At 45.5% G+C, this 16423-nt stretch overlaps 1 protein-coding gene across 3 annotated transcripts in view; it reads right to left on the bottom strand.

Moving 5' to 3' along the window:
* Positions 1 to 2810: 2810 nt before the first annotated feature.
* The window catches only part of GAB3 (GRB2-associated binding protein 3), a 61355-nt gene continuing 47742 nt past the window's right edge, over positions 2811 to 16423 (bottom strand). For 2 of the 3 annotated variants that reach the window (XM_009997128.1, XM_009997129.1), the window contains 11 exons: positions 12240 to 12456; positions 11987 to 11995; positions 11309 to 11790; positions 8712 to 8767; positions 8362 to 8502; positions 8247 to 8325; positions 6987 to 7068; positions 5281 to 5383; positions 5182 to 5184; positions 3923 to 4036; positions 2811 to 2927 (listed from right to left, as the gene is read on the bottom strand). In XM_009997128.1, coding sequence (XP_009995430.1) covers positions 2811 to 2927; positions 3923 to 4036; positions 5182 to 5184; positions 5281 to 5383; positions 6987 to 7068; positions 8247 to 8325; positions 8362 to 8502; positions 8712 to 8767; positions 11309 to 11790; positions 11987 to 11995; positions 12240 to 12456 — 1403 coding nt within the window. The remainder of the gene's footprint in view (positions 2928 to 3922; positions 4037 to 5181; positions 5185 to 5280; positions 5384 to 6986; positions 7069 to 8246; positions 8326 to 8361; positions 8503 to 8711; positions 8768 to 11308; positions 11791 to 11986; positions 11996 to 12239; positions 12457 to 16423) is intronic. The other variant, XM_009997130.1, reaches the window with a different exon arrangement.

Below are 16423 nucleotides of genomic sequence, written 5' to 3'. Positions count from 1 at the left end.
AAATTGCTCCTGTTTCATGTGTTGAGCTAACACAAGATTGCATGGCACAGGCCTTGGAGCAGCAGGTATAAACAGACCTTAAATGAAACATCTGAATAAACTCCCAAACTTAGCTTTTAGGTAAAAAGTGAAAGTTTGAAACCAGTGAGCAACATTTGATCAAGATAATAGACTGGTGAGGGCAAACAGGGGACATGAGGAAGTTGAGAGGGTGCTATTCTGATCCAAGGACAGTCCCTGCCAAGCTATATGCTTATGTCCTTTTAGGGGAAAAAGAAAAATATCAAAACAGCTCTTTCTTTTCTAAACTTCTGACTGATCTGTTAGCCAGGTTTGTCAAAGTTTAAATATTTTTACAAGAAACTAGGATAACATGTGAGTTGGTTGTCTCCAATAACTTGGTGTTTTTCCACTTCAGAAGACTTTCTGACAGCATGAAAAGAACCACTCCAGTCACACATGAGCTGATTTGTATGCTATTGCAAGGCGCTGGGAGGCTGCCGAGCCAGCCGTCCGCAAGGTGGGATCTGCAGGAGCACAGCATAATTTTACCTGCCCTTTGGGGATGTTTTCTGTCCCCTACTGTTACAGAGGTTTTAGCTGGTCTTTTAACTCTTTCAGCACTGCAGCATACACCAAAAGCTTTCAGTAACATACATTATTTGAACACCTTGGAAAAAGGCAATTCTTTTGAGCAGAAAGGCAAATGCCTCCCTAACTGTGGCCCTCCCTTGCTTAATTTTCTCTAACACCTCGAGGGAGGTGCAGATCTCCACCTCCTCGCCCCAAAACCACTTCCCCTGTAGCACTGCCACACACAGGGCACGGTTACTGAGACCTCTCCTCAGCCAGTTTTAGGAAAAAAACAACTGGGTTTTAACAAACTAAATTTCACACCAGTCGGACAAGATTTATACAGAAAAGTCTGGATTATCTTCTAAACTTGTATGAACACTAACTTTCATTTTAGAGCTTTGGTGGCAGGGGAGGAGCAGAGTAGAAGGAAACAGCAGGACAACTATCTGCAGTATAAACCCCAGTTTTCTAAGCAGCTCCAGTCCAGAACACTTTATGCCCACAGGCCTGGGTGCACAGTTTGCCCCACAGTCAATAAGGGTGCTGGTGAACCTTGTTGTTCTCTCAGGGAAAGCCAGTAACAGCCTGGTCACCACAGATCCTCAGCTTCGTATTTGCTCTAAAGAAGCAGCGAGACTTGCAAGCACTTCAGCTCTCTTGAGGTAGGAGAAAAAAGGTGTTCCTGTTAGCTGCGCTGCCTTTCCCAGCAGGACGTGCCACTTGGCCGCGACTCGGCCTCCCCGAGTGCCCAAATGGCTGAAGCAGAATGAGTGCATGGAGGACAGCAAGGAGGAATGCCAGCAGTTCCTGAAATGACATTTCTACATCCTCTGTTTGGTAAATCAGCATTTTTGGGCTGTCAGATTATAGTAATGCAACGTGGTAGCAACAGGCACATGAAGGGAGGCCAATGATGTGGCACAAAGAGAAAATCTTTTGCAAGGGTCCTGGCTGGCTGTCCTTGCTGGCAGGATCAGACCTCTCATGGCCAGTGGGACTCACTCACATGGGCAAAGCCTGCAAGATCAAATCCAGTGTGGGTCCCTCAGCAGTACTGCATACTTCCATGATTCAAGTGGCTGTGTGCTGCCTTAAATTAAAGATTGTAGCCAAGCTTTTAAAGTTAAATATGTTTATAAACTATACACATATGTCATCCTGAGATAGTGCCTGTAACAAGTCCCAAGGTAGATAAGCTTCCTGAACCCAGAGGTCCTCATGCTGCGTAAGCACATTGTTTTCTTTTGGCAGGCCTGCTGGCCTCCCTCGGAGCACGCTGCACTTCCTAATTCTCTTTTTTTGGGGGGGTTGGTCTAGTAAAACAATTGCTACCAGCAATTCCAATGGCATTTCTTCTGCAGTTCAGATGAAAGCATTCTTGATCCTTTGCCAGTTCTCCGGAGACTTGCAGAAACAGGCTCACAGCTTCCCTTTCTATTTTTTGGCCAGCCAAGAGCTGTGTGCCTGCAGTCTCCTGCTAGAGGAGCAGCTGTGCTGTACTGTGCTGAAGGTGCTCCTCAAGACAGGGGAGAAAACATCAGTAGGAATCAGACAGAAAGGCAATAAGTATGAGCCACAATGGAGAGAAGCTTAATACGATGACTGTTGTCCAGAAGGTCGAAGACCACACATTCCAGTCCCATTGGTCCACAGTCCTGTTTGGAGTGTCTGACAGCATCTGCTCACTCAGACCTTTAAACCTGGGGGAAAAATATCTTCCAAAGTTCTCTTTGCTTAAGCACTATATATTCAAAAAGTTCTTTTTGTTTCAGTATTTTAGCCCTTAGTTGATTAGTCACCAATACCTGTCAGATGCCCACTGCCATAAAAGCACTCTGAGCAACTGCCGCATTGGTAGGAATATAAAAAAACAGCTTTAGCAACTAGAATTATGCAACAGAAGGCAGGACTAACTAGATTAATGCAACATGTAGTGGACTTAAGTGTATGACTTGTCACAGAATCATGCCAGAAAATGGTACCATGTAGCTTATTGGTAAGGGCAGTAAAATGGGTAATGCATTACTTCAATCATCAGTGAACCACTCGCTCATTCAACATACTATTTCCAGCTGAAATCAAAGGTTTCCATTAAAAATGCCTTTCCTCTACAGATCGCAAGCATCTTACAACTCTCTCTGCCTTTGAACTCTACTGTGATAGCTGCTTCATTAATATTGTGGTTCCAGTGCAAAAAAAAAATATAAATCCTCCAGGCCTCAACTCTTCTTCCTTTAGACTTTTGATTGCCTCTCATCTGTCCATTCTTGCTTAGTGTTCTGTAAAGCTTGAGTCTTCTGCTCATCTACCTGGACATAGTCTACTCTCTGCTCCTCAGAGAGAAAAGGTTTCTGTGTGAGAGAAAGGAAAAGAACATTAATTTTAGGGTTGAAAAGCCACACTAGTGAAACTTGGCTTGATTTATCTGTTTTCCTTTTCACTTGTTCCTTGATTGCTTCACTTCACCTTGAAGCTCACAGTGACATCAGCTGACAAAAGCATTGCTTTACAGCCTGCTTTAGCTATAATTATCCATCTGTCAGCCTGTCACTCAGCCCGGCACAGCAAGCAAGGGAAACGTGCTGCTGTGGCTACTTCCATGCAGATATTAATTCCTTTCTCACCCAAGTGAACCTGCTGCAGGGATAACCTACCTTCATTTTAACTACAGGGAGGGTTTAAATAAGAAAGCTTAGGAGTCTTGAGTCTTTTGCATCCAGGAGTATTAGATGATGGGGAAAATGATAAAAAGGACATAAAGTGGCACAAACCAACAACAGTTCATTGCTTTGCAGTGGTACCTGCCCACTACCAGGGCATGTTAAAGCTCTTTGGAACAAGGAATTTATTTTCTTAGCATTGCTAAGGAAATTGAAAAGCTTTTGGTGATGCAAGAATAAAGATGCATATTTTGCCATGTTACAACAGATGGTAGTTTTACCCTGTGCATTTATCATGGGCTGTAAACTTGTTACTGCGGAGATTTGGGGGGAATTAGCAGGAAAGGGTTTGTGGAGACTTGATGAAAATGAAAGAGCATGCAAAGATCCTGCAAGCACCAACAAGCTTGCCCACAAGGCCTCATGTCTGCACATCCCAAAGTAGCCCTGTACCCTCTGCCAAGCTTGTACTAATGGCCTGCCTATGAGTCAGGCTGAGGACACCTTGTCATCACTCTAATAGCACTTTTATTATACTAATCTTGAGCCTGTCACAAATGCAGTCAGCTGGAAACACAACTGGCTTGAGGATGGTACTTGTGGCACTTAAGAGTCTGATTCTTGCTCGTTTTCCTCCCAGCAGACAAAAAGATAGGAGGCTGTGGGGTTTTTCAGATGACTCATACCTTCTGCACAGGGGATGGGGAAGCAGAATTAAAATCCAAAGCTAAGTAATCAAGGTTAGATTTCCTTGTCCATGGAAAAGCACCACTGTATGGAGATGTTGCCTGTCTGTGTTCCTGTTGGGAAAGAAGAAAAATTTTAATGCTCTTAAAACCTGATGCCAACAGAAAGCAGGACCACCCACAACTGGGTGGGGACTTGTCTAGCAGAACACAATTGAGGAGGGTCAGCACACATCTAATTTTCTATGTCAAGGGTGCATTTGGTGATGAACCACGGGATAACACTGGTTAATTGCAGGTTGGCATAAAGAAACTGTGAAAGCCTTTTTGTCCTGGTAATTATAGCAAAACAAGCCAACAGGGCTGATTTTCAGTGCTATTAGGAAGGACTCATGCCCAGGACTTCTCAACCCAAACCCTTGGAAGGCTCATATTTGCAGGGGTGCCCTTTTACCTGCCATTGTTCTATGAGTTTGAAGAAATGGTGATAGTTCTGTTCAAATCTAGCAACTGAAAATTAATGTCAGTAAAATCACCAATGGTCACAAATGTATGGGAGGTTTTATTTTACTAGAAAAATCAAATGGGGAGTAGTTAGAACTGAAACTGCCCTCCTAATGAGATTTTGATCTAGTATAGGTGTGGGTTCAAATTTGAGACTATGGTTCATGGAGACTGTGGTCAGTTTTGCAACATATTTCTGTAGTCATTGGGCTTTGGTTATGGAGCCAAATCTGTAGGCCTTGACTCAGATCAAGGGACTGGAGATGCATTTCCACCTAAAATTCAAAGGAAACTAAGATTCTGATCTTTTGTAAGATATGACTAAAGAGTGAATCAAGAAAAGGAAGCCACAAAGCCAGATGTTGTTCTTTCATGGGATGGGAAGTGGGGTTAGTGCCACCAGCCAAAGCAGAAGCAATAAGAGACTTTAATAGGCATTCTGTTTCTGCACAATATTTGATGTGTTTCTCTAGGAAGCTCACTAACAGCTTTCTATCATTTCCTAGGAGATTTTGCAGGGCACACTTGTAAAAGGTGAAAAGATTTAATTTTCCTTTGCCTTAATGAGTTCTCATGTAAATATGGCTGATCTCTGTGATCTCTTGGAACTGCTCAGCAACATTTGTGGGCGAACAGCTGAGTTCTGCAGAGCAGAAGAAGGGCTTCCCTTATCTCTCTGTAAATTGGTCCCAGTGTCTTTGGTTTAAAACCGTTTCATCATTTCTTTAAAAAAAAGCAGAATGCAAAGGACAAACCTCCTCAATATTTTTTCTTAGAAAACAAACTTCTGCATTCTCCATCAATGTGACAGAGCAGAATAAAGCAAAGGATGGCTGTGTGAAAATGAAGATTACCATATGAATGTAACTTTCTTCCTCTTCTCCGGAAACTGAATTGGCAAATATTCTTGCTGAATTAATACCGTCTCTTTCTGGTGAGATAAAGCTCATTCGATTGCTATGAAGAAAAACACAGGAGAGGTTAAGGAAGCATCTTACAGATGCTCTGAAATGAAGCCAAAGCCTGACACAGTCCATATGGTGACTAAATTCACACTAATGCTGCAGCCTTTATGGAGAGGATGTCCGAAACCACTCCTTAGTTGTAGAAAAAGTGTGCTATATTGCGAGGAGTGTTTTGGTTGATTTTTCTTTTTCTCTGGGATTTATGAAAGTTTGCCATCTCTGGTATGACAGAAACCATTGGAGCAATTCTCCAACATGGGACTAAGAAACAGATACCTTTCATCCAGGTAATATGTGCTGATGGGGCAGTTACTTAGTTGTGTGGGTATCCAGATTTTGGAAATCAGTGTGAATTAATCAACTGCTGGGTGTACAATCAGAGGAACTTGTCTGGCTTTGAACACTGTGTGAACACGTGCTACCTGTGCTGTAGAGGTGGCTGTGACTCAGCCCTTGAACGAGGAAATCTCTTCCACTGACATAACCCTTGGGGGTATATTGTGAGTAAATCACTGCAGGCTAGCACAAGGGGGTTAGTGATTAGGAAATTAGATGGCCACTTTGTACAGCATAAGCATCATAATTCCTTTTGCTTTATTAGTTCCAGGCATACTTTTTTTTTTTAGTTTTGTTAATGTAAAACATGCAAACTCCCTCTGAGCTCATTATCCTTCAGGACTCTGCACTGTGTCAGCACTAATTAACCACAGCACTCTGGCAGGGATGCTCAGGAGGCAGGCTACTGGGTTTCCCTAACAGGCAGCTCATGGCAGGCAGTGCCAAAGGGCTTATCTGGCTTTGGAGTGTACTGGAGAGAGGGGTCTGCAGCTGAGAAACTGCCCATCTCATGTCTCTTCTGCCCTCCAAATGACTACTTGAGGTGGAGGAGTGGAAACCCCCTGTCTAGCCCTCACGCTAGTAAAAACCCACATTTTCCAGAGCACCCAGCTTTTCCCTGCAGCATCAGGATCTCCCCCCAGCCAGCAGGCACCAGTTCTCTCCTGCTCATGAGTTCTCTGAAGATGAGCCTTTCCCTGCCCTTGAAGTCCAACAGTATAATCTGTTCATACTACCTGGGCTTTGGGACCAAATGCATTTGTTTTACCCCACTACAAATTTCCAGTGACAAAAGGTAACACCAACAGATCCAGTCTGAATTGCTGTGTGGTGGTACAGAAGTCTATACCCAGGTTAGAGATCAGGCAGATGCTTATCTTATCTTGTTCTCCTTTGCTATATTAATTTTCAGGAACAAAAAAGGCCTATCACCTTGAAAAAGGTAATTAAAGCATGCAAACTTTTAGTTGTTGTAGCAACCACACCAGAGTGCAGACCAGCTCCAGCCTTTTCATAAGGAACCTTCAAAACAGACTATCACCGTGTGATGCTGAATGTACTAGAGCTGCCTATCACCAGCAGCCTTGCTTTTTAGAGACAGCAAAAGCCTGAGGGATGCTAGGAGTAGGCCTGGGGATTTTTTGTTTGTGGACTTTGCCAGGAAGCTGTTTCTTGGGGGATGTGACAAGTTATTTTTAACTCTGTTCCACAATGTTGATGCTTAAAAGATTGGAATGGCAGGTTTCTTGTTGACTTACTAAGGCACAGTCCACATCCTGGTCACAGCAGCATGCTCCCGAATTGTGGAGAGGTTCCTCAAGTCCAGAGGAGGTGGCCGTGCTGCAAATAGATACAAAAAGAGGTTACATTTCCAATAGCAGAGCTCATGAAAAATACAGATTGTTTGGAAAATGCAGTTTTATATGAACAGCAAGAAACTAACAGGGTATTTCACAGAACATAAATGATATAACCTGGACAGAAATTAATAACAAATGACCACTTCAGTCAATGCTGGAAAGCAAAGTCCATTTACCATTCTTTGATTTACCCCAGAATAACAGAATACACACAATGGGCATAAGGAGAGCAAATGCACCACAAGATCTATCTCCTTGCCTCAAATCTGCTGGGCATATGTTACCTTCAAGAGAAGAGGCCAGTTTAGCCTACAGGTCAGAACAGGTTTGGGGCTCTCTTCTAAATTAAAGCTCTTACACGTGGAGATCAAGGTCATTCCTCTCACCAGAAAATGTAAATTTTCTAGCTTGTTCTCAAAACTCTCTAAGAAGAGACCTGACCTTGCTTTGCTTCCTGGCAATGGTCTAAATTTCTGTCCCCACTTCACAGTAGCGTTTCTTGAACCAATGTCTGAGTAGCCCTGTGGCTCTGCAGCCAAAAGAGCTCTAATGTAGGCTGGACTTAGGCAATTTATCCCCTGCAAAGCTGAATTATGTCCCCAGAATATTCTCTGGAAGTCCACAGTATATTCTCCAGATTTTGGAGACACCATGAAAAGCAGGAGTGGAAAATTACCATCAGTAAAAGCATCTGCAGGAAATTCCTAATTAAACCAAGACAGCTGCACATACCCAAAGAGGTTTAACCAACAGCCCACACATCAAGTTTGAGGGTTTGAGTGTATGGATGTCCTGTCCCTGGAAGGTCAGGAAGCTGGTGAGGCAGCAGTACACACAGCTCAGAGCTGCAGGGTTTGGTCTGCTGTCTCTCCAAGGCTGCATCCATTTGGTCATTTGCAGTCAGAGTGCATCTGAATCCCTGCACCACACTAATGCAGCCACCCAGTCTCTTACTGCAGCAGTAGGCACAGACACTTCTGCTCATGAACAACCCTGTGGATGCATCCTATGTCACAGTAGTATAAGCCACAGAAATTCTATCCTTCTTCTAAAGTGGAAGGCACTTCAAAATGTGCCAAGAACACTATCAAAGAGGCCACCCGTGTCCCCACCATCAGGACCCCCTGGCTGCCAATAGCACTTTAGGTCTGGGCTCACATTTCCTACGAGGCTTGAGGTCTCGGTTGACTGGAGGGGGCTCCAGGTCGGAGGGAAGCTCAGGTAAAGGGCTGGTGAGCTTTTCAGTGCTGACGACAGGGAAAGTAAAGGTGGCTGAGCCGGGGCTCATGGGGATGTAGCCGTCGGGTGAACAGTCGGGGCCGGGCACGGAGGGGGAGGTGCTGGGGCGCATGGGCACGTAGCTGTCCTCTGTGCTGTCTGCAGCAGCCGAGTAGAGCGGGGAGAAGCGACAGGGCTGCAGAAAGAAGGGAGGAAAAGAAAGAGAAATGGGTCAATAAACGAATAGCTAACCCGCTGCTGCTTCCATTTTATTTATTTTTATTTTTTTTTTATTCTTCTGCTCAACACAGGAGAGCAATGCTTGAATATCAGGATGTGAAATGATTAACTTTCTGAAGTTTGTCATATGCCAGTGTTTTAAATTTATGGAAGCTGACTACTTACCAAATTCAAGCTAAGCCTCTTATCCCGACTTCTTAAGGAACTGCCTTCCATGTCTGCTGCAAGGCAAAAAAGTGATTAAAATGTCATAAGGCAGTGCAACCTCACAGAGATAATTCTGGAGTAAAACATATGGCTATAAAATAATTAGAGCTTTATAAAAATTCCATAAATCCCCGTATTTATCGTAAATTAGTAAAATCCAATGACACGTAAGACCAGGACCGACTCAGTAGAATTTCAAGTGCAATTAAATCTATTCTAAGTATGAAGAAACCAAGTAACATGTTCCTGTATAGTCTAGCTGTTAAACAAGCAGTTGGGGAGAATGACTGGTGTGGTGTGGAGAGCAAGCAAACAAGCAAAAAATTAAACCAAGCTCTTGCTCTAGTGTCACTGTTTTCCCATCTGTCAAACTAGGGAAACTATATCAAAAGGGACCGTAGGGAATATTAATTCATTATTGTTTGGAAAGTTATTTGGAAGCCTCATATGTAAGGTGCCAGGGAAGCACACGTTGTACAGAGGGTACATGGGGGAACTTAATAGTAGGAGAGAAATTACTGTCTTCGTCACCAAGAAATACTGATGTGGTACAAGTTGCTCAAGCTCATAGGAAACCTACAGCCAAAGAAAAGGTCCCCAGCAACAGGGTCCCCTTGGCCTTGCCTTGTGTATTATTGTGTTTTATTCTTGAAGCAAAAGGGGGGGAAAAAAATAAATAATGGAAGTCCAGCATTCAGTGCATAGATCAGCAGTGGGAGATGCTTATAACTACCATCCTCTTCTGGAAAATTATCTTCTGTGCAGAAAATGGCTTTTCTGTGAGAATGCCTTAAAACTCTGCAACAGTGTAAATACAGCCTCTGCTTTTACAGTGGAGATGTCAATACAGCATTGCAACTAGGGGTCTTTGTGGTGGTATCAGCATAAAAGGCAAAAGTGCTAAACAAGACCAAAGCAACACTGTTAGTGTGGATATATCTTCAGACAGACACAGCCAGTGCCCTGGGGCAGCTACATTTATTATTTTGGCAAAAAGACATTCAGGCACAATGCTTCAGCAGATGCCAGGATACAGGTGCCTTTCAGTTCATTCTCTTCATGGCACTACAACCAGCATAGTCTGCCTTTGCACTGGGTTAGTTACATCTGTTCAGCTTTTACAGGTTGCCAAAGGCAAAAAGCAAAGTAAGTAACTCAAGTAGGCTCACTCTGGAAGCTGGCAAGAAACAGCTGCTTTCTCCCAGTTTCTTCTTCTAACCTTTCTTGTTAAACACATTTTAATTCAGAGTTTAACCTTTCAAATAGTTTCAGCTGCACTTACGGTAAGAAAAAAACCAGCAGCACTTATTAATTCATTGCTGCCCCCTGTCAGGCATAGATAACCTTGCAGCACGGTAGCAGAACAGGACATTTGACCACTTAATCCTCTTAAAAACATTTTGGCATAAATTGGGATGGAAGGACATTAACTGTGTCAAGCGTGCTGGGGGTGTTAGAGCAGCCCATGTGCAGGAGCAAGAGCAGCACCTTTCAGGGAGCAACCAAGTGTAACTGATAATTAAGAATACCAGTTCCACTGATGGGTGTTTCTCCAGAAACCTTCTAAGAATTGTTTGTACACTGATAAACAGGCTGGGCAGAGGTCTTCTTGCTTTAGCCTCTGAGCTTTAAGAGCAAGATCTAACAGCTCCAAACACCAGTTCATCACTCCCAACTACAGGACTGTAAAGGACGCTTGTCCTTAGTAACCTAATTTTTTTTTCCTCATAAAAAATGACACGACTACAAAATACTTGATGATTTCCAGCCAGATATTCCAGCTGCCTCCCTCTGCTCTGTGGCTCCATAAAATAAAACTCTCACCTTGCATGTGCTGGTTTTTTTTCACACATTGATGTTCCAGGTTTTTAACTTATTTTTGTTTGCAATGATGGTGTTTCAAGAACAAGGGAAAAGTCATCTCAGCTCAGAGCAGGACTTGCTTTGCAGCCTTGCCTTGCTCTACAGCAGGTTTCAGGCTGCCCTAACTGAAGTGCAAGGACAGAGTGGGATTTGCTCAAGGACACAGAGTCCCTGGTTCAATCAGGATTACATCCCATCCCCAGTGTCTCCCTGGCTTCCTGTTCTTTAGTCTAAGCTGCAAAAAGACACACTGCTGTTATGGAAAGGACTGCATGCAAAGCCATTTCCCATGTGCAGGGCCCCATTCTGGCCTGCATAAATAGAAAGCTTGGCATTGCCTGATGCAGCGGCTGGCTTTTCATTTTTGTTTTTCTGCTGCTTTTTCTTTTGCAGAGGGAGGGGGCATGGAAAACTAACAAGTCATGAGGCACCCTTAAGAGATAACAGCCAAATTGCTGCACATGTATACACACTGAGGAGCTTTTAAAGAGCCAGAGCAGAATGTGAGGGACAGGTCTGAATCCTGCTTGCTAACAATGTTAAAACAAGCATTTCAGGTTGCTTTGGGTGGTGTATGATTTTGCAAGGGTGAGGACAAGGAAGCACCACAGAGGTGGGCACTTGCTCTATGCTCACCGCATCTCCACCCCTTACATTGATCCCACTCCACTGGCTCTTGGAAATGTACTCACCTTTCCAGTTCCTCACGTTGTCTAAGCTGGACAAGGAGATTCTTCTGGGCACCAGAGCAACCTGAGTCCGGCAGATCCCTGCATGCCCATTCTGGAGGGCCCCGCTGCCCAACTCATCCCCTCTCCTATCTGAGAAGTGGGTTGGCTTGGGTGGCCGTGGTGGGGGCGTGTTGGACAAGATATCCAGCGTGGTTACACCATAGGGCAGTGCATTTTGGCTCTTGTCAATCTGAAGCGTTGGTGTCAGGGGTGTCCCCAGTAGCGGAGAAGAGGAGGAGAAGTCACTGGGTGGACTACTAATGTCTATGCTCCTGGACACAGTGCCAGGGTTTGCCAGTGGGGCCCCATCCTGGTGCACAGAGCCAGCGCTGGATGGCTGTACAAGGTACAAGGAGGGCTGAGACTGCAAGGAGTCAACAAAGACATCATCTGATGAGGTTTGCTCCAGGGATCTGTCCGAATTTGACCAGCTGTGACACCTGCACAGAGACAAAAGTCAGGACCTATGCTTTCCTCTTCTCCTGGTTGCAACTGAGCAAGCACACAGAAGAAAAAACCCAAACAACCCCACAGTTTGGGAAAAAAATCTGTCCCTTTCCCATGGCTGGAGTGCCCCTCCTCCGCTGGGCTGGGCACTTTGTGAAGCATCTTGGGCAGCAGCTAACAGAAGGGGCACCTGTAGGCAGGCTATGTGTGAGGTTCCCAGCCACTCACCCTGGAAAAGGTCAAGACCAACATATGAGGTTTGACCACTAATCTGTGCTACTAAAAGCCCCCTGTAAATTGGATTAGGGTGCTGGGCCCCTGTTGTGCTCGGAAGCCTACCCTGAGAAGCAGAGCCCAAGGACCAGTTCGTCCCCGTTTCCCAGGGCATCACTGGGCAGGCAGAAGGTGGTTTCAGCTCCATGCATCTGGCAGACCCCAGACCTACCTGTTGTGGCTGAGTTTGCCTGACTCGCAGTTGGAGAGGAAGAGGTAGTCGGGGAGGAAGACAGACTCCGACTCACTGGGGGTCTCCTCCGCAGCAGACGCGTCAGCAGCAGCCTGGTCAACCGAGAAGGAGGGGTCGGCGATGCGGGAGGCGTGGGTGGAGGCAGCCGGCGATGGCTGCGGGGACGAGGTGGTGTGAGACAGGCTCTCCACTGAACCTGCAATGAGAAAGGGTGGCTCTGGCTGAGGGATGGCTCTGAATCACTCCGGCCCGCTGCCTCTCCTGGTCATTGCCACCTGGCTTTTCAACCAAGGATGCTTTACCCCAAAGCGGCAGTGGGTCAAGGCAAAAACTGCTTCCGGGAGAGGAGATTTTGCAGCTGCTCCTCCGGCCCAGGCTAGGCAAACCAGCTACCAAATTGAGGGGGCAGACCCCCCTTGCTCTGGGGTGCCCCATTCTGCAGAGCTGTAGCAACCCTCCTGCAGACAGTAGTGCAGACAGCCTCTGCTGAGGAAAGAGAGATCTGTCAAGTTATTTTTAAGGACCTATCTAATGTAAATAATTATCTCCAACACTGCAAATGAATGGCAACAAGGAAAAGGATTGATTTCTTCCCACTTTCTAGATCTCAGTGAATTCTGTTTTGCTGTTCATGGAGTAGTTGGATTTGTGGCACTTCTGAACTTGTCTGCAAACTCCTTATGCCTCTCTAGGCTAGACATCAAAGCCACAAAAGCCATATTACAGCTCCTATTGCCCAGCTGGAGGCTTGTTAGCACTGCTGAGAAAAGGGACTCTACTTTTCTATAGGCTTTAAGGCACAGGGGAGCCTGTGCTCAGTGACCCCTTCCCTAGGTATAACACTCCAGTCCTGCTTCAGCACAGGGAGGGGTGATAGAGGGGAGAGGAGCAGGTTTGAGATACAGGCAGCAGAGCCACCAAAGCCACCCTTCACTGGCAACATACAGCTGAGTCACTTGTACCATCTGGTCTGAGTGTTGCTGGGCAGCAGAGACAAGCCTGGTCCTGCTGCTTTCCCAGCCTCCATCCCTGCTAGAGAGCCAGGAATTCCAGTCAGGAGGGATAAAGGAGCGATGGCTGAGCTGCAAGGAGTTAGGGCTAAGCATAGCCTCTGGTCCAGCTTTTGGGACATTTAGACTCAAAAATTGAGTCTTTAGTGCAAGTTGGACCTCCAACCATAGGCAGCTGTGGAGTGGGAAATGTCTGGCAGCAAGCTCTGCCAGTGGCACCACGATCACAAGCCCATAATTAGAGAATATTATCTTCTTCAAATGAAAAACATCAGGTTTCATGTTGTTGCATAGCAGTTTCCTTACCAGGGCTGCACAGAAACCAGGCAGTGCTTGCTGGGTGTCCCAGCATCCCCCAGCAATGGCAGGGTCAGCAGTGGGTATCCATCTCTCTGGATGAGGCAGACACAGCCCAAGTCAAAGCTGAAAAACCCTTCTTCAAAATGAAAAAAACCCACAGCAAAACCAGAAGAAACCAGCCACTGCTGATAAAACCAAATCCAGCATAAATATGCCTTCAAAACAGAGCAAGAAGGCAGATTTCTCTAATACTGAAATCCAGAGTTTTCTGGAAATGCTGGGAAGCAACCCCATACCAATCTACATGCATGCTGTGGGCAGATCCTGCACTGTGCAGTGAGGTCCTAAGATAGTCCATCAGGTTCTATCTGGTCCTCAGCTCAACACAGCAACAAGCTTTAGCACTGTACTGGGTTGTTATAGCCACTTCTCAACCCTGGGAGGTGCTAGGTATTTGTGCAAACAGGTCAGGAGAGATGGAGAGGGCTGCCAAGGCTTGGGTAGTTAGACAGCAACATCACTAAACATAACACCCTCTAGTGACCCAGACTTCCACACCAGTCAGTCGCAGAAGACTTCACCTGATCATCTTTCTGATGTCGGGCAGAATAAGAGTAATACAGCTGATCTTTTCTCCCTGCTTTACCCCACACCTCATCTCTTTTATATGGGAGGAAGCCAGCTCTTCCTTTCCCACCTACCAGTACTGACTCACTGCTGCTTCCTCCTGTTAGTCTGGAGGTCTGGTGGACCCTAGGTCAGCAAAGCTTAAATTTGAGCTTAAGCATTTGCTTAATTTTGAGCAGGTGCTTTATAGCAGCAGGATTTCAGCAGTGAACATCTGGGAGGAATGGTTTTTGTGGGGCTTCACATTTGCAAAGCAGAGCTGAAGGCTGCAGCCTTCCCATCTGAAAAAATAACTTTTGTCTTGTTCATTGTGCTGGCTCAGTCAGGAACTCTGCTTTCAAATCTTGGCCTCAGAGAGCTGTCTTGTAAGCTGAGGATGATCAAATATGCACTGGGCTAACCCCATAGGGATCTCAGAAAAGCATGTTGACATCACCATCTGACCACATTTAAAAAAAACCCACAAACACACAACTAAAAACTGCCACAATGCATAAGAAAGAAATTAATGACATTCTGGATTATTAACACAGTGAACCAACAGGCCCAAACTCCATCTGGTACTCACGGGGTTTAGCCACAGATTATCCCATCAGGAAAGGCTGTGAGCTCCAGACCACATGGCAATGTTAAGAGCAGGAGGAAGGGATAGGGACAGCACAGACCTGCCCCTTCCTAATCTTCAGGGGCTCTGGGAGCTGTAGGTGGCTCCTAATAGACCAGCCCTGTCCTTCCCAGCTCTGCTGGTGAGTCAGCATGCATTAAAGTTGTACTGTGGCAGCAGCTGGGTAGAATAAATTATGCATGGACATTTTCCACAGCAAGAAGGCAGAGAACAGGTTTGGTGCCTGCCCTCCCCTTTGCCAGCAAGAAAATGGGCAGCCTTGGCTGTCAAAACAACTGCTTTGGTGGGTAGTAACCCAAAAAATCTCTGCCTTGCATTAATGGGAAAAGTCACTGCAGAGGTTTCCTAATGAAAAAAGCTAAACAACTTTCACAGAAGTTTCTCCATTCTGCTATATTGCATTGTGTTAATGAATCTGTTTCAGCTTGCATATGGGATATAGTGTGCCCATGATGGCCCATAGCCACTTAATTTCATTCCCTCCCCTGCCCAGCCACTTAGCCCAGCTTCCTCTCAGTCTCCTGCATGGCCATGGATCCCATGGAGCTGGGGAACGACTGCTTTATTGGGAGCCTTCACCAGAGGTGGAAGCAAGATTTTACATCAAAATGGTAGGAAGATAGGGAGGGAGGCCTCTTCCTCTCTCCTCTAGGTGACTCCCCTGAAGGTGCCAGCTCCCCCATCACTTCCAGCACAGCCAGCAGCACAGTTTCTTGTGGCAGTCAAGTGCTGCTGTGCAATGGCTGCTGCTGGCAAGTCCTTCCCAAAAGCCACCCTCCCAGGTGCTTCCTGATATCTGCCTGGAGCTTGCACTTCACCTCCAGCTCTCAGCTAGCCCCGCTCTTGTTGACTGAAAAGCTGTTCCCATGGGGCCAGCTGTGGTTTTGCTAACCTTGGTCTGTGCCTGGCTGCTTATATGTCAGACAGGAGCCCTCTGATGACTAGGACCTGGCTGCTTGTCCAGCTTCTATGCTACTGAAAGGACAAACTGGGAACAATGGGATGGTGTTTACAGCTGAGTCACTGCATAAACCTGTGGCTGCACTTTCTGTGCCCTAAGCAGAGAAAGCAGCAGATTTGGGTTTGGCCTCAAATTCAGAGCAAATTTTCAGAGATGGAAGGATTAAGGGTGATTGATTTCACAATATAATATTGGCGTTGAGATTCATTTTAACACACAGAACAGCTTATTAAAATTTCCCGCAACTGATGTGTCTTTCTTCTGATGATTCATTTCAGGGACTATTTTTCCTTTAACACAGTAGCATTCAAGTTAAAAAAGCATATGGCATTTAATAGAGCTTTTCTCTTCTTATGTTAATTTTTAAGGATAATTTGTTTAAACCTGCAGGCTTTCAGGGGATTTAGGTGCTTCCAGAAAACTGAAGCAATTAGAAACCATTTGAAATATGATGTGCAACCTGTAGAGCTGTGCAGATTCAGATGAGAGGACCTGAACATGCCCTGCAGCCTAACCTGAATACACCCCAGACCTGACCTCATCAGCAGAAACTGCAGGATAAATAAGAAAAGGTCTTATGGGCTGTTTGCCATTAGATATGTAATAAGTGCATGTCTGGAAGCTTAACTCACATGGTGAC

The sequence above is a fragment of the Chaetura pelagica genome, unplaced genomic scaffold (assembly GCF_000747805.2).
Source record: "Chaetura pelagica isolate M959 unplaced genomic scaffold, ChaPel_1.0 scaffold344, whole genome shotgun sequence".
In the NCBI taxonomy this organism is placed as follows: domain Eukaryota; kingdom Metazoa; phylum Chordata; class Aves; order Apodiformes; family Apodidae; genus Chaetura; species Chaetura pelagica.
Note: the sequence above shows the minus strand (reverse complement) of the source record. Positions and strands in the feature narration are given on the sequence as shown.